The 17751-nt window shown below is 41.5% G+C and overlaps 2 protein-coding genes and 1 long non-coding RNA gene across 4 annotated transcripts in view; 2 read left to right on the forward strand and 1 right to left on the reverse strand.

The window, feature by feature from the left end:
* The first annotated feature begins 257 nt into the window (after positions 1-257).
* LOC121850257 (acetyl-CoA acetyltransferase, cytosolic-like) lies at positions 258-3585 on the forward strand. Its single transcript, XM_042340939.1, has 5 exons — positions 258-305; positions 438-555; positions 1850-2066; positions 2578-2722; positions 3165-3585. Exons 1-5 carry the CDS (start codon positions 258-260, stop codon positions 3333-3335), a joined length of 699 nt encoding a protein of 232 aa, XP_042196873.1. The 3' UTR covers positions 3336-3585.
* Positions 3586-4409: 824 nt separating this feature from the next.
* The window catches only part of LOC121849968 (T-complex protein 1 subunit alpha-like), a 28388-nt gene continuing 15046 nt past the window's right edge, over positions 4410-17751 (reverse strand). Inside the window, exons 4-6 of the mRNA XM_042339607.1 lie at positions 5635-5822; positions 5299-5462; positions 4410-5003 (exon numbers count right to left, since the gene is read on the reverse strand). Of these exons, the coding sequence (XP_042195541.1) occupies positions 4787-5003; positions 5299-5462; positions 5635-5822 (569 nt within the window). The 3' untranslated portion in view covers positions 4410-4786. The remainder of the gene's footprint in view (positions 5004-5298; positions 5463-5634; positions 5823-17751) is intronic.
* On the forward strand, positions 8763-15107 carry LOC121849972. Of its 2 annotated transcripts, XR_006085424.1 has the most exons (4): positions 8763-8876; positions 9742-10044; positions 12309-12414; positions 15072-15107. It is a non-coding gene; the product is annotated as an uncharacterized LOC121849972 (long non-coding RNA). The 2 variants fall into 2 exon arrangements; XR_006085423.1 differs by lacking the exon at positions 8763-8876 and having other exon boundaries at positions 9656-10044; positions 15072-15103.

Genomic DNA, 17751 nt, shown 5'->3' on the forward strand with positions numbered 1-17751 from the left:
ACGTGACCACTTGAACCAGGTTCTCACAAGAGAATAGAGCGATATCCTCCGAACCCTTATTACCGGTGTCGGAAAGCCTTTGTCTTGTCAACATTAAAAACATAAGAAATAGGAGCAGGAGAGGCCATTCGGCCTCTCAAGCCTGCCCCGCCATTTAATAAGACCATGGCTGATCTTCTAACCTAATTCCAGTTACCCGCCCTATCCCCATATCCCTTAATCCCTTGAGTTTTTAAAAATCAATCTCAGTCTTGAATATGTTCAATGACATCCTGATGGAAGAGCTCCCTCTTTCACCAATACTGGTGCCAGTGGTCCACAAAATAAGGCATTATACAAATGCAAGTTCTTCCTTTTCTCCAGCCAGATCTTGTTGCATGTGGAGTCCCAGTACACAGCAAGTACACTTAGCTAAAACCTGCTTCTTTTAATCACAGGCTCCACATGTGGTTCCAATGCGAGTTGGGGTCAAAGTAGGAGACATGTCCCTTCAGGATACCATTCTGTGTGATGGCCTAATGGACGCCTTTTATAACTACCACATGGGTGTAACAGGTAAGAACTGTCACTGAATAAATACAAGGTTTGCATTTAAGTACTGGAAATTAATTGCATTTCCCTCTGTTTTCTAACCTCTCTGAGGATCTGTGGCGTTTAGTTCTTAGGCTACCAGCTGCCCTCCAGTATCTCATTAAAGTGGCCGTACTTCATGTGTGAATCCGAGTGGTAAAGGGTCACTGGGCTGTTTGACCATGAGAGGAGATGGAATATCACAGGCAAGTCTCTTCCTGTCCACACACAAGCACCTTCCAGCCAGGACCATTGAATGTGATAAGAAGTGGGAACACTGGCTGTATTTTTCCTCCTACTTATACAAACTAATTGTAACATCCCATCTGCTGCCAAGCTGACACCAGGTAACCTGGCACAAATCTGGGTCTTCCAAGTCTCAGTTCAACGCCAGGCAGTGCCTTTGTCAACCAAGTGCTCAAAGAGAGCAGCTTGGGAATGCAGCAATCTGTATGCAGGGTTTGATAAATTTATAAGATAGTATTGTTCTGATTAAAAATGGGGGGCGTTATTTGAATAGAAAATGTTCTTTTTGTTTCTATTTAATCATGTATTGTAACCATTTCTTAAAATTAGATACTGAAATAATGGGCAGAATGTGTTTGAGCTCAGATTGCAATCCAAAGTGCCTGTTCCCAGCCTCCAAGACACAGTCGTGTATTAACTACCTCAGCTGTGGAGGTGCTCATCGATGATTGGAAAAATGTGAACAAATTTACTGGAACAAACCTGAATCCTTTACTGAAGTTCAAAATATGGAGGAGGTTAATTCTGTTCTGAACTGTAAAGGGACATGACTGTTGACTAAAGATGCTCCTACAAAATACACAGTCACTACACACTTCATAGTTGTGAAGCACTTTTAAACATCCTCGCGAATAGAAACATACTATTCTTGGTGGAGACCCAGGCATCCTACATGGCTCAGCCAACTTAAGACCAAAAGATTCTGTGGTTGAATTCCTTGGAAGCTCAAGCTTTTAACCTTTTTTAGAGCAACAATGTATCTTTAAAATTATCCTCTGTGGTGACAGATAAGCAAAGTCACCCGAGGGCAGTACTTTTACACTGTGATGACTGGCCTAAAACCACCTTGGAGGGTGTGAATGTGTGAACCGAAGCTGTGCAAGCTCATAGAACGGACGTAGATGTAAAGTAGCATGTTACTTGATAGCCATCATTATGTATAGCTACGGTCTCTTGGCCATGCACATATTTATATAAAGGTTTGAAGCTACAGAACGTTTCCCGAATTACTTTTCTCGTCCTCTGGATGCAGCTGAGAACGTGGCGATGCAGTGGCTTGTGAGTCGAGAGGAGCAGGACAAGTTTGCTGTACAGTCCCAGAACCGAACTGAGGCAGCACAGAAAGCTGGCTATTTTGAAAAAGAAATTGTTCCTGTCTCCGTCCCTTCCAGGAGAGGTATGTGCTGTACTCCTAGGAGGAGAGATTTTGAGACTGACTGGTTCATCTGCACGAGCGCGTGTGAGTGCGTGTAGGAGAAGGTTTCAGAAAGTTGCATATTCTAAGCTTTTTCAAGCCTCAAAAACAAATGTCATAGAGGGGACCTCTATAGAGGTATATAAGATGCTGAATGAGATTGAGAAAGTAAACCTACAATAATATATTCAGATATACCAAGCCAGCAGAAAACAAGGTACAGGTTCAGAGTTGTAAAGGACATTATTTAGGACACACAACAAGAAGTGTTTCTTTACACGTTGCTGCAACTGCAGTAGATTACCAGGAGGGATGGCAGAAGCTAGGTTGCTGCCCCCAGGACTCTGCTATTGTTTTTTAAGCACCTGCAGGAGACGAGACTGGGGTCATGGCTCAACTCCAGGTATCTCCCTTTCCCATTTGGAAAAGGTCTGCTCGGTCACTCCTCACATGGCTGATATCATTGACTGAGGAGCGGTCAAATTGTGTCCCCCCTGAAGTAGGGTCAAGTAGATTGTTTTCTTTTCAACCAATGATTCACCCACTGTGCATTCCATCATCTTCAGATTCAAGGGTAATGACTTAGATTTACTATTTATTCTAGTAGGAAAAAGCTGGACGCTGGATGAAGTTGATCTCTTCGAAATCAATGAAGCTTTTGCATCACAGTCTGTAGCTGTTGTCAAGGAACTGGGTATAAACCCAGAGAAGGTGAGAAATGTAGATATAAAAATTGGCACTACAACTAAATGCAATTGATCCTTTTTACTTCCTGATTCACCCAATGGGTCAATGTGGGATGTAATAAAACAACAAATTGCATTTATAAAGCGCCTTTCATGTCGGGAGGATGTCCCAAGCCACTGCAGTCGAGGGTTTGCATCCAAGCTGGGGTTGGATTCGGGAGGGATGGGGGCCAGGAAGATGACCGGTCAGAGGAAGGTTTTGAGGACCTTGAAGGAGGTAAGGGAGAGTTGAGGTGATAGGGCTCTCGTTGGAGTTCCACAAAGTGAGAGCAGATAGGCTGAAAGCCTGACTGCTGATGGTAGGATAGGCAGGGGACCTGAAGCAGGCCAGTGGAGTAAGGAGAAAATTAGGGAAAAGGTTTTCCCTCTTTTTTAAAAAAATGCATTTTTTGTGTTTGTCTTTCTAGGTAAACATCCAAGGTGGTGCTATTGCTTTAGGTCACCCTCTGGGAATGTCTGGGTGCCGCATTCTGGTTACACTTCTCTACGCACTGGAGAGAACAGGAAAAAAGCGTGGCATTGCTTCTTTGTGTACAGGAGGTGGAATGGGAATAGCTATGTGTGTTGAAAGGCAATAAATTACACCTAAATTTTACTACAAGAACTGAAGATACTCTGCAGCTAAGCTACTGACTGGATAAAATTGAGCTTTTATTTTAGAGGTTACAGCCTGATTCCAATGAAATGTAGGTGCATTTTGTTTTTATAATGAATGTGTAAAGTAGGTAGGTCTTAAAACTATTCAAAACTTCAGTCCACATAAAATGGTTCTGAAAATTAGTGTAACTTTTAAATATTTGATTAAAAGTACTGAAGTTTGAAATCATAGTAATATTGTGTATGTGGAATCCATACTTTTGTTAAAATTCATAAACTCCTTCCTATTATCTCTCAATTATCTCTCGTGGAGACCTGTAGCTCAGTGGTTAGAGCACTCGCTTTGCAAGTGAGAGACCTGAGTTCAATTCCAGGCAGGGCGAAACCTTGGGCAAGTTTCCTTACTCCACACAGAGCCTAATAATAATCCCTCCAAAAACAAAAACAATAATAAATTGGTCATTTTCAATCTACGACTGTTTGTGGGGCATTGCTGTGCGCAATTGGCTGCCGCGTTCGCCCACAAATATACAGTCAATTCACTTTACAGTGTGTTCTGTGAAGCGCTTTGGGACTTCCTCCCGACGTGAAAAGCGCTATATCAAATGCAAGGAAAAAAAGAAAAAAAAANTTTCAGGTTGACCATTTTTTTCTTTATGAAATAAATTGCTCAATGTACCATTGCTGAATCTTGTAAACTGACTCTCAAATTACATCCAGTGCCAGTATTTATAGAAGGGCAAGATGGTTGAATACATGTGAGAAAGCAGGGGAACATTCATTGTATTTTAATTTTGCTTTAATTGATTTACAAATGCTGCCCTAATACTTTTGAGCATTTTATCATTCCCCATGGTAAGATCAGCAACCAAGAATCAGAGAGGTTACTTATTTGGGGAGATAATAATCATCCTTGTATTTGATATAGTGCCTTATTACATCCTTCCCCAGTAGTATTTTTAATTAATGTTTTCCCCAGTGAATTTGTGTGAGGGAGAAATCATGTCCACAATGAAATAACATACACAATTAATTAGATTTGAAAAGACCAGAAGCACAACATCAACGTTTATTCATGAAATTAAGGTGCTCTCTTAACAGCTCCCTACATAGATGGGCTGATCACTTGACAACTGTCACATTTTATTTCTGAAGGAGCTTGAAGCACAACTGTCAATGTACAGGAAATAATTTTGCACAAATAACTTGAAAGAGTTGACTATAGGTAACAAAGTAAGAGGTCTTTTAAATCCGGTTTGTGCCAAATAGCACTAAACAAGCATAGTAAATTAAACAGAGCACTAAACAAGTGGCACTGAATTTCAGACAAGCATGACAAGCTGCTCAATCTAGAACAGAAGTACAAGAAGCACCTGATGGATGCCAAGAGTTAAACATAAATTATAATAGCTGATTTTAGAACTCAGGTGCTTCAGCCATTAAGCTCTCCACTTTGAACTGCATTTTGGTAACTCTTTCCTTTGTCTTGCTTTTCATCTGGGTAAAGTTTGATGAGATCATCAATTCGCAGGATGGTTATAGCAGCTTCTGTTGCAAACTTCAGACTCTTGACTTTAACCATAGTAGGCTCAAAGACACCAGCTTGTTTGTTGTCCCTTGGCTTCCCATTCAATAAATCAAGACCAATCCTGCACAAGCAAAATGTCAATTTGATTAACACTGTTTTAATAGCCAGTCACTACAATATTAGTAAAACATTCATAATTTCCGATTGAATTCTGACAACTCAGCCATAAAAGTTACTTTAACAAGATGGAGAAAATCAATTTTGCACTTTACTGCTATCTGGGGCACCAGGTCACCAAAAATCAATGATTGCTCATGAATTGCAACAATGTTCAAATTTAGTTTCATCGCTGATTCAGACAACAATGGGTCTCAAGTCACAATCTTTTGCAGACCACAGTACAATAAAATTTTTACCATTTCAAAGTTTTGCGATCAGGATTGACCTGAGCTTCGTTGTGGAATGCACGCAACTTTGCAACAAGGTCTGTAGAATCCTGAGCAGCATTCGCTGCCAGAGTCTTAGGAATAACCAACATGGCCCGGGCAAATTCTGCAATGGCAAGTTGTTCACGTGATCCCTAAACAAAAAGACAACCAACAGTTAAATACATGAAGTACTTTTAACTTATTTTCTTAAAATAATTTTTAATACTGCAAATTAATAGGGACAGTAATCCCTGGTTAATCAGCTCAAAGCATACGGTAAAAGTGCCCTCCCCCAATAATCTTGAAATACAATTAAACCCATACCAAACTAGTTGCATAGTTTTCCAGGTAGATGGAGAGTGCAGCTTCCACAGCCCCACCTCCTGGAACTAAAGACTTGGACTCAAGCACTCTCTTCACAACACAGAGTGCATCATGTAGGGAGCGCTCCATCTCATCACACATGAAATCATTTGCTCCTCGCAGAATGATTGATACAGAAGTACGGGCCTCTGTATGGAAAATTCAAATTAAACTTTACAACAATAGTACTTGTGAGGGTTGGGTGAAACTCATTTTAAAATGTCAGCATCAATTTATACCTCACTTTTAGAAATCAGAATCTAGATCCCTTTTTCAATCACCAACTTTGTGTGCCCTGCTCCTGAATGAACAATACCTATTGCTTATATACTGTTATGCAAAACAATATTCATTGCCGACTTAAACCAGGAACAAATGTGACAGTACTACTTTCATCAGGAAACGGCTTAGATTATATTTATATGCACAACAAATTTAATCTGCATCTGTGCAGTCAATTTAAAAAAAATTCAACACAATTACAATCCCAACATCTTTTTCAATTCTGCTACATTAACAGTAGCATTAAAAGATACTACACTGTGTACATTGGAGATAATTTTTTATGTTCAGCTAATGCATTACTGAGAAGACATCAGCAAGGTCTTCAGTCACACAAGGCTGAATATTCTCTATCCCAAGCGTACAACTGCTCATGCCACAGATATTAGCAGGGCAGCAAATAAATGGGAGTTCAGTAAGTTGTACATGTTTTTCTTACTTTTTAACAAGCATCAGTTCATCATCGCATATCCTTTCTTGAACCACCTCCGGCCGTGGCAGGGACCGGCCCTGGCAGGGACCGGCCCTGGCAGGGAGCGGCCCTGGCAGGGACCGTCCCTGGCAGGGACCCGCCCTGGCTGGGACCCGCCCTGGCAGAGATGCTGGAGGCCCAACTCGTGATGGTGGGGTGGGTCGGGCAATAGACATGGTGCAGGCCGGAGCCTGCTGAGCGGAAGGAGCTTACAGGTCGGAGCGGTAGGAGGGGGAAAGATCATGGAAGGCATTAAAGGTGAGGGCCAGAGTTTTGAATTCGATCCTCTGAGGGATGGGGAGCCAGTGGAGCTGGGCGAGGGTGGGTGTGACTGGGTCATGGAATCTGGTGCGGGAGAGAACACAAGCTGCAGAGTTCTGGATAATCCGCAGCATGTGGAGGGAAAAGTTGGGAAGGCCGACCAGCAGGGCATTGGCATAGTGGAGCATGGTTGCAATGAAGGCATATATGAGGGTTTCGGCGGCCTGAGGCTGTGGCAGACTCGGACAATGTTACGGAGGTGAGGGAAGGCAGAGCGGGTCATGGCACGGATGTGGGGGAGAAAGGACAGTTGAGGGTCAAACACGATGCCTAGGTTCCTAAGTGGCTTCATGAGATGGAGTGTGCATCTGTGGATGCTAATGCTGCCGGTGCTGAGGGTGCGGAGGCGCTGGCGTGAGCCAATCAGGAGAGCCTCGGTCTTGCTGTCGATGAACGGTAGAAAGTTGGCTAGATCAATGGTCCTGGGGTCAAGGATGGAGGCAGAGAGATAGAGTTGGGTATCATCCGCCTAAATGTGGAAATTGACCCCATGTCTGCGGATGTTGTCACCAAGTGGGAGCATGTACAGGTAGAAGAACAGAGGACAGAGCTCCGAGGAACACTGCAAGAGATGGTGCGTGGGCTGGAGGAGAAGCATTTTGTGGAGATAAAGTGGAGCCAGTGTTAGAGATAGGATCTAAACCATTCAAGGACAGAACCTCGAAGGTTATGGTGAGAGAAGAGGTGGTGGAGGAGGATAGAGTGGTCCACAATATAATATATTATTTATATATAATAATATTAGTTCATTTGTCATCATTATTGTATAAGATCTATTACTTTTTAAATATTTTTTATTATTATTGCTGTACCATTCTTCTTGTATCAAACTCTGCACGCTAATCATCTCAATGCTCGCCAGACTTTACTGGCTCCCTATCTCTGAAACGATCGATTTCAAGATCCCCACCCTCACATACATATCCCTTCAACCCCTACCATCTCATACCTCCCAGATTTGCTCATACCCCACTCCTCTGCCCTCCCTTTCACTCAACTGGCCTGTTGCATGATCCCCAATACCTCCACACCACCAGTGGTAGCCAAGCCTGTACCCACTGAACAATGATTCAACCTCACACCAAGGTGGAGTTTGACAGAGAGGCCAGGGAGGTTGAGCAGGTCAGAGCCAGAGTGAGGAAATCTTTGCAGTATCTCAGGAGATGACTTCTCTCTTGACCGTGAATAGTTGAAGGACATTTTGGGACATCCAATCTTTGATAACCAATAGAGAAATGGACTAATGTCAATTCACCTGGTATCAAGAGTAGCGCCCTGAGATGTCTTCCGGCGTGGAGGGCGCTATATCAATCCAAGTTGTTGTTGTTGTTCAAGAGTAGTCCTCGAGGTCCATGTCTAACGCCAGATACAAGGCTTGCTCAACAACAGCTGCTTAATCCAAACCCTCGTGCAGTAGCAAGGCAGGTCAATGTTGGAACTGGAACACAGACATTTTTTGGACAGTAGATGCTTTATGCACACATTGCGAAAATTCTGTCCCTTTCTCACCTCCTACACCCTCTCTTTGCCAATGTGTCTGTAGACATATGAAATCCCCATAATTTTAATGTTTTAATTCTTGTGGATTGAAGTGACCAAATTTTTTTTTGAGGATTATCAGGCGTGTGGACTAAGGTAACTTGCCCAAGGTTTCGCTGTGCCGGGAATCGAACCCAGGTCTCTTGCTTGAGAGGCGAGTGCTCTAACCACTGAGCTACAGGACTCCTACGTATAGCGCCTTATTATGTCTTCAGTACGTCTCAACGAAGTGAATTGACTGTATATTTTATGAGCAAAACACTTTCGCCATTTGCGCACAGCAGTGTGCCACAAACAGTCATGGAATGAGTAACCAATTTTTTTTAAGGGATTATTGTTCCCGAAAAAGCGATCCACCAATCGACTAACAACTGGGTTCTCACTTACTGCTAGGTAAACAGAGGCATGTGGAGAAAGGAAACTTGCCTAACGTTTCACCTTGCCTGGGAATCAAACCCAGGTCCTCTCACTTGCGATATGAGTGCGCTAAGCAATATACTACAGGACTCCACTTGATACTGATCGGTCAGAACAGTAGAGGTCCTGGCATCAAGGGCGAATGCAAACTACATCTCCCGGGCACAAAATGGTTAGGAAACTAGCATCAGCAAATTGTCTGTAAATAATTACAAAAGCCTTCAACAAATTGCTGGAAAAANTAAGCCCCTCTACCCCCTCCTCTGGCCTCCAGTCAACCATTTCCACATTGTTGATCCTGTTCCCAACATCTTTGTCCTCCCTTATTCTTTGAATGAAGCCACCACCCACTCCTCGAACATATAGCCACATCTCTCTGGCCACCCAAACTCCCTTCTTCACACCTTTGCTAGCCAATCATTACTCTGCTTCTCCACTGGTACAGCACTCCCCGCCTTTCAAAACCACTGTCATCACCTCCTCCTGAAGAAACCGTCACTTGACCCTTCTCTGCTCTCCAGTTACCGAACGATCTCCAACTTGCCCTTCCTATCCAAAGCCCTGGAATGAGTTGTCACCTCCCAGCTTCACTTCTTCCTTGCAAGGTGGAACCCTCAAAGTGAGAATTCTGCCCAGACACGTGAAAATTTCCATGTGTAGGTGGCATACATATATGGAATTCTCAGTGTGGTTGGATACTTTCCAGCGTGGTGATGGGTTTCTGCACGCTTTAGACACTTTGCTGAAAAAGCCAAATTTCATTGTAATAAGAATAATAATACTTGCATTTGCTTATAGCTCCTTTTGTGTCTGGAATCTCAAAGCCCTTCACTGGATATATTGTAAAGTGTAGTGACTGAGTATTTTGTAGAGGAATGCGCCAGTGGGTTTTGTCTGCTGTAGATTAGCGATTGCATTTATTTACACAACTAAAGTTACCATTCTTTGTAAATCATTGTGTGAAGCATTCCAACACAGAGTACCACATCAATTTTAATGCCTGTTTTGTTATTTATTCCCTTTTGTTTCCTCTTTAGTTGCTCCCACTGTTGTCATAGAACCGTATCCAGACATCCCTGTGGCTGACAGTGGAGAAAGCACCATAGCCACCTGTCTAGCAAAAAATGCAAAGCCAGCCGCTTCTATACATTGGAAAGGTCCTTTCATTGTCAGTTTTACTCAGAGTGCCACACGTCCTGCTCCTGATGGAACTGTAAACGTCTCAAGCCCACTTCGTCTATCTGCAACCAGAGAGATGAATGGACAGTACGTTTACTGTGTGGTGGAACATCCAGCACTGAAGACTGCTGAACAATTGGGTTATCAGTCAAACATACATTGTATGTATAACCATCTCTTCCTACACTGTTTTAACGTCCGGTTCAGTAAATACACAGTTTAGTAACACTTGTTAATGCCATTTTAGTAAATACACATAATAGAAGTAACAGTTGTTAATGCTGCTGTTTCTCCTTTCAACTTTCCAGTCAGTTTTCAGTTACATCATCAAATCTTGGAGGAGTTTTAAATTTCTGGGGTAAGGTTTTCATACATAGCTCCCATCCACACCTTCTCAACTCAGTCATTGACCTCATTGACCTGCACATTGAACACTCTCTCTCTCTCTCTGTCTCGCAGGCATACAAGTTCTCATTAGTTCTACTTTCTCTGCTTAACGCTTCAAATTTTACTTCCTGCACTATTGCTCCCCACATCCCACACCTCCTGCTGAGACACTTACACCGCTTCCAAACTCAACTATTGCAACAACCTACTGCTCCGCAGATCCTCAGCTGCTTCCGACACAAGTTACAGACCATCCAGAACTCTGCAGCGTGTGGCATCTCCTGGAGCAGGCTCTGTGAGCACATCAGCCCATCCTCACTCAGCTTCACTCGTTTCCTTTCTGCTCCCTTTCAAATGTCTCCATGGCCTACCATCACCCCACCTCTTCTATCGCTTGTGTTCCATTCTTGTTCTTGTGCTCAGCAAATTTTGCCAGCTTCACCTATCCCTCTCTGAAACTCCATCCTTGTGTCCCTGCATCTTGTCTCATGCTTTCCTGTTTGCTCATCTTTTGTACTATAGTACTGACCAAGTGAAAAGTCAAATTCTCTCTCTGTCGCATGCAGACAACAATTATGCATGCATCTCAGGCTTATTGAGATATTCTTTATTACATGAAAGATTTGGAAAATTATGAGATTCCAATTTTATAGTCAATTACACTAATAATGCTTTGTTTCGTGGACTGAGAATCACAGCATGTGAAGACTCGTATCACCACTAACTGAATTGAACCTATTTAACAAATGTATTTGGGTACTTGGAGCAGGCAGAGAAAGAATGTTTACCACTTTATGATCTGAATTAATGCTCTGTTCTGAAACAAAATTGAAAGATCATTGTTCTACTTACAGTATGCAATCTTTTGTCCGTCTCTTCCACCATTGTCCTGTTTTGCTTCATTGTTTATGATTTTACTAGATTCATATCAGGATAACAGTCTTTTGTTTTATTTAATAAAGTTCTACAAGAGTCTTCAAACTTTCTAGCTTTCACAGCAGAATTGTTATAGTGGAGTTTTATCTGTCTATACTTCTCTGGAGAAAACTTTCCTGAATCTTCCAAATCTTGAATTTTGAATCGTCCTTGGAATCTACATTCTTTGAATCTCCATTTTCGAATATCTCATTGAATCTTAAATCTGCTCTACACTAAACTAACTGAACAGAACTTTGCATTAATATACCTGTTGAACTTTGCAATATTACATAGTGGGCTCCTCCCTTTGTGAGTGGAAGTGGGCTGAGATGGTTGGAGGGTATCTCCAATCAAATGCTACCCCTTTTTAAAAATAAGCAGCTGTGTTTAGCTGTTTTTCCTCTTGATTATTCTGAGCTTATCCATCTTTTGGATAGGCGGACAATTAGACGAGGAATTTGGAAATATAGTCTTTAATCCTTAAGTTAAAACTGCTTGAAGTGTGTTAGAAACATCTCTTCAATCTCCTGGCACCAAATGGTCCAGTGATCTCATCTGCTATATTGTTGCAGGAGAAATTTATTTCCCTTGATATAAGTTTCCATTCTTCTTTATTGTTTTTGGTACCTTTTACAGATTGATTTAGACTGTTTTTACTTCATGTCTGGTTAATATTAAACTGACCTCTTTATAAACCTATTGTGTTGACAAAACAATGGCATTTTGATTGAGCAATCGACAAACCTTTGGCATTTGAATAACTTGACCAAATTCACCCCTTTTACAGCTTGAATTCAGCTCTTCTGAGCCACAAATTTAAGTTGGACTTTTCCTTCCGCTTAGTTTTTAGAATAATAATCCTTGCATTTGATGTAGCACTTTATCATATCATTGTTTCCAAAAAGTTACACAGCTTATTTGTAAGGCTTAGTGACTTCATTTGTAGTCAAATACGGCAGTCAATTTGTTCTATGTCCCACACACAGCCATGAATTGAATGATCATTTTTTGTTATTTGGGAGATTATTGGCCAGGACACTGGGAGAAGGTCCCTTCTCTTGTTGAATATTGCCATGGAGTGTGGATTTTGAAGTAGATTTTAAAATGGTATTTTTTTCAGATGTGCCATCAGTTGCCATTACAGTTGTGAAGACTGACCAAGATAATTTACAGCTGAAATGTAATGCAGATGCTAATCCTCCATCTACAGGAATCAGATGGACAAGGTGAGGAAATGTCTCTGTTATAGTGACTGGGCTTATTTTTGGTCATCTTGATGTTTGTCACATATGGAAACCTATCACCATGCTTAACAGTATCCGAATCAGAGTTCCAATTATGAATGCCACTTACAAATGGAAAGTTTTGAAATTGCCTTTACACTTATAAGCACCGAGCTCAAATTCAGTGCCGACTGAGAAAATTGAACTTTTCTGTCTCTGCTGACTAGAAGAGCACCAGTGACACTGACCTGTGTCCATTTCCAAGGGAAATTAAAATGATAACAATCCTTGCATTTCATATAGCGCTTCATCACGTATTCAAGATGTCTCAAAGTGCTTCACAGAATATAGTGTAAAGTGAATTGACTGGAAACAATAGAGCCTCACTAATCCGGTCACTCAAGTGGCTGGTATAAGTGGCCTACTTAGTGAGGTGACCTGACGACTGAAACAGGCCGGGTGATTCAGGTCATTGATGTAATGTTAAGGGCATTGGTAATGGGCAAAGGTGATAAACATTCAACAACCTTACTTTGCAATTTCATTAAACTAAAGGCATTGTCACATTTAAAACAGATCTTAGGTTTCATTATTTAAAGTTCACACAAGAGGTTAAAATCACACAACATGTTCATTTCTTGAAGAAAGAGTCCAGCATTGTTTGCCTGGCTGCTGATTAACCTGCACTGCCTTGGCCAGCAGCTGACCCCTCAGCCTGAGCCAAAGTCTGCCACGAGTCAAGTCCATGATCAAGGCAAAAGTCCTTCACTTGTCCCAACAAACCCAGTGCATCATCATAAGTGAGAGGGTTCTTTGATGTTGTTGGTTGCCCTTCCCGTTCGTTCTCCTGTTCCTTAGTGTCCCTGGTTCCTGCTAGAAACTCCTCCAATGGACATTACTGCCATCCCTCATTCAAGTCCTCAGTGGAGGGCACATCACTGCCAATGGCTACATTATCCTCGGCACTGAGGATAGGGTTGTCCAGTGACAGGCACTGACTGGCCTGAGCCAACAAATGGGCACATCATCATCAGGGTCCTCCACCACAGGCTCATCCACACTAAAGCCAGCCTTGGCAAAATACTTCTCTACTATTGATCTACGCACCATGTTGACTGCTGAATCAATCCAGATGACTGCATGAAGAACATTGATGGATTGCTTCCAACCAGTGCAGCCATCATCACAAACTGAAAGGCTCCTGTCAGGGAGAGCCCTGAAAACAACACCAGATTCATCCATGTTAAATATGTCCTTGGGTGCACAACCAACTGTAATCATAGGGAATTTATCCATCCAGTTGTTAACAGCACAGGCTCAATGTCACCCTTTTCCCCAGACACAATTGCAGACCCAATGTTGTGTCTGGACTTGAAATGGACAAGCCAGCCATTTGATGCCTTGAAACCAGTCTGGCCAAGTGATGCTGCAAAGCTGAGTGTTTTCTCCTGTACCATAGGGCCAGACACAGGCATGTTGAGACCACGGGCACGCTGGAACCACTCCCATGTAGGTTTATGAATGTCCTCAAACTGAAAGTTCAAACACACACATTTTCTATCAGTCTGTTGATTGTCTTCAAAAGCTGTGATGTATTCAGCCTTCCTTTTCAGAATGCATCCAACTTGTGTTCCACCAATGCCATAGATAACAGCAAACTGTCTAATGACTTTTGCCCTCACTATTTTTGATTAAGTCCACTCCATCACGCGAGGACAACTCCATCTGTGGTGATGGCAAGAATTGGCAAGAGGAGCTCAGGATAGGTCGTGGGCGCGGGCGAAGTCGAATTCTTGCTTGCGGCGCTTCCGCGATCCCAACATTCCCCGAGCATGTGTGACCGGAGCTCACTCCGCACTCAGTAACAGCGTCAAGCAAACAGCACGTGCGGCCCGAGCCTAGTAGCGGAGGTGGGTGTTTATACCACGTTTGTGCAGGACGAGGGCGCTTGTAGCGGCCACAATCAATGATCGTTGTCCTGAATAGTGAGGTGCTGGTTAACTGAAGCAGACAGCCTATCGTGTAATATAGACCATGAAAGAGAGTGTTAAAATGTGCCCGTAATTGCGAGGTGGCTGATTACCGAGGAGACAGAAATTGGGTTTATACTGTATTTTGTGGGAGAAACGCAGCAACTAATTCTGCAAGCAATGTCAAACAAACAGTCAAGTGACCAATTTATGATAATTGTTTTTTTNGAAGGAATTATTACCCCCGGAAATGTGATCCACCAATCGACTAACAACTGGGTTCCTACTTACTGCTCGGTAAACAGAGACGTGTGGAGTGAGGAAACTGCCAGGAATTGAACCCAGGTCTCTCGTTTAGGAGGCAAATGCTCTAACCACTGAGTTACAGGACTGCAATAGTTGGAAAACACAATTGGCCATAGTTCAGGAATATTTGGTGCACTTTACCTGGTTCACATATGTTGATGTTGGGTGAATACAAAACTGAGTTTGGCTGTGATGTTCCCAATGGTTGAACACATTTAAATATTAGCCACTTGAGTGAGGTACCGGAGGGAGCCCTGTGGACAAGATCCCACAGAGAAGGAAAATGAATCAACACCTTCCAGAAGATAACAAAAGCTATGTAGTAAAGGTGAACTAAACGGGATGTGCTTCTTTAAGATTTGAAACTATTTCTCTTTTTCATAGAATGAATGATACAAACCCAATATTCAACAAAGTTGAATTATACAATACAGAAGGAAGCCATTAAGCCCATCATGTCCGTGTCAGCTCTTTGAAAGCTGTCCAAATTAGTCCCACTCCCCCACTCTCTCCCCATAGCCTATAAATTTGTCCTCCCCAAATATCTATCTACTTCTCTCTTGAAACTTGTTATCGAATTGGCTTCCACCACCCTTTCAGGCAATGCATTCCAGATCCAAACAACTATAGCGTCTTCTCTAAGCTTTTGTGTAATATTTGTTTTCATGGTTGATCTTCCAAGAAAGCCATGTTCTCCTGGCCACGTACTAACATTGTAGGGATCAATAGGCCTTGCCTGGCCGAGCAGAGAGCACGGTTCTCATTCCTCCTCTGCAGATCAACACTGAAAAAATAAGTGATTCACAAAAACCTAACTTGGATTTATAATATACAAAACCATAACTTCTCCTCTCAAAATGAAAATGAATAGACCCTGGAAAAGGAGGAGGAAAAATCACTTAATTGGAAGTATGTGCTGCCACTTCATACTAGGCTTAGTTATGTTTCACTTAAAACTAGACTGCATTGTTAGATTCTGATCACCAATCTTACAATGTACGAAAGAATGTTGTTGACTGCATAAAAGACAAAAAAGGTTCCTACTTTTTTTTAAAAATTGAACAAGTATTCTTCACCAATTATTGCTCCTGCTTACATTCATCATTCCAATTCTGGCCATGAAGCACTGGACTATATAGGCCCGACTCTAAATCAATAAAAATGTAATAACCATCAACTATATCAATATCTGCACTTTGACATTCTATAAGACACAAATAGAAAACAACTGACTTTACTGCAGTGTATTTCATGGAGCTTTTGGAATGTCTAGATTGGGATAGAGAGTCTGGGATAAATTGTGGTAACATGGGGGTTGAATAAATATTCTTTGCTTGGTTGCCTTAAAAATTCTTTTGAATCAGTTGCGATAGAAACATAATTTAGGAAACTTATCACCTATAGTGTTTTTGAAAGCAGAGCTAGGAACTGAATGGAAAACATTTCAAATCTGATTTTCAGAATTGAATTGAAAGTAACTGTTTAGAATGTGTGTGAATATATAGGGTAATAAAATTCACAAGCAAAGTTTATCAATTGACAAATCTTTTGAAATGTTTTATTTCAGGTGAACCCCAACAACGGCTACACATTATAGTTTACATTATAATTGTGCTCCTTGTTACTGTAATAGCTGCTCTCTGCTTTCTTCTTATCCGTAAGAAAATTTGCCTCAACAAGCAATGAAGTACGGTCGGATATGTACTTATGAATGCAACAATTTTACACATCGCATCTTTTAACAAAGTTGGAATTTTTCTGGTGAAAGCCTAATCGATGCAAATGTAATAACTCTTCTGGCAAGAAACTAACAAAAGCATTATATGTTTTGAAAATATTAATAATATTTTATTATTTATTTTATTTTGTTGATACAATATAAAGCAGGAAAAGAAACAAGGACATGAAAGGGACAGAGTATAAAATTAGGAATTTTGATTTTGATGGAGAATGATGAATGTATATTCCTTTTTTTCCAACCCAATAAAAAAACAGTCTATTTAATACGCATGTCTCTGACTCCCATCGTAATGCACTTGCCTCTAACTATTAAATGCTGTTGCTGCTCACCTTAGTTAACTGAGCCAGAGGGTAAACATGTTGTGCTTGGCTCCTATCTCTACTGGCTGTGTTATGGTTAAAATTTTATTTGAGTGTTCTTTTGCATTGTTCGCTTATTACAGACAGTATTTATTGGGAACCTCTTCTGGGCAAATCCAAAGTATCATTCCCTCTCCTGTCTTGTTATTTACATCAGGTTTTGAAATTTCAATTAAAATAATTATTATTATTCAATTAAAATACGCCTTATTCAAATAAAATGAAATCAGTGTTTAATCCAACGAGTCTACTTATTTATATTCTTCACACACCTTAATCTAAGAACATTTGAAAGTCTTTACAAATTGTAACATTCTTCTCTCTAAATTCTGCCAATCACTATTACTGTGTAGCAGCACAGCATAATCAGACTAGTGTTGTTGGGTATCTCTGCCACAAGAGGGTCACATCGTGGAACGTGAAATTACCAAAACCTCTTACTTCTTTCGCTTTGCTTTTAAATGAACTAATGGGCCTCCATATACAGCTCTTGTGATCTTATGCCTGACTGTGCAAGTGTTTGATGCTGTCATGGATATTGTGAAAATCAAGTGCCCCAAGAATTCACACTGCATCATTGCCTGCAGTGTTTGTTGACATTGACATAACAAAATAATAATAATCCTTGCATTTGATATAGCGCTTTTCACGTCTTCTCGATGTCTCAAAGCGCTTCACAGAATATGCTGTAAAGTGAATTGACTGAATTTGTGGGCGAAACGCGGCAGCCAATTGGGCCCAGCAGAGTCCCACAAACAGCCGTGGATTGAAAATGACCAATTTATTATTATTTTGTTTTGGAGGATTATTATCAGGCGTGTGGAGTAAGGAAACTTGCCCAAGGTTTCGTCCTGACCTGCCTGGAATTGAACCCAGGTGTCTCGCTTGCAAGGCGAGTGCTCTAACCACTGAGCTACAGGACTCCAAAGTCCCGCCGAGATCCATACTGTTACTTGCATTTGGC

Source organism: Callorhinchus milii, unplaced genomic scaffold, assembly GCF_018977255.1.
Source record: "Callorhinchus milii isolate IMCB2004 unplaced genomic scaffold, IMCB_Cmil_1.0 Scaffold1, whole genome shotgun sequence".
In the NCBI taxonomy this organism is placed as follows: domain Eukaryota; kingdom Metazoa; phylum Chordata; class Chondrichthyes; order Chimaeriformes; family Callorhinchidae; genus Callorhinchus; species Callorhinchus milii.

Bases quoted from the DNA above. Each gene is read 5' to 3' on its own strand.
- LOC121850257 (XM_042340939.1), top strand. From the start codon at position 258: ATGTTCAATGACATCCTGATGGAAGAGCTCCCTCTTTCACCAATACTG. The intron at 556-1,849 runs GTAAGAACTGTC...CTCTGGATGCAG, and splicing joins CTACCACATGGGTGTAACAG to CTGAGAACGTGGCGATGCAG. The intron at 2,067-2,577 runs GTAGGAGAAGGT...CATCATCTTCAG, and splicing joins ACGAGCGCGTGTGAGTGCGT to ATTCAAGGGTAATGACTTAG.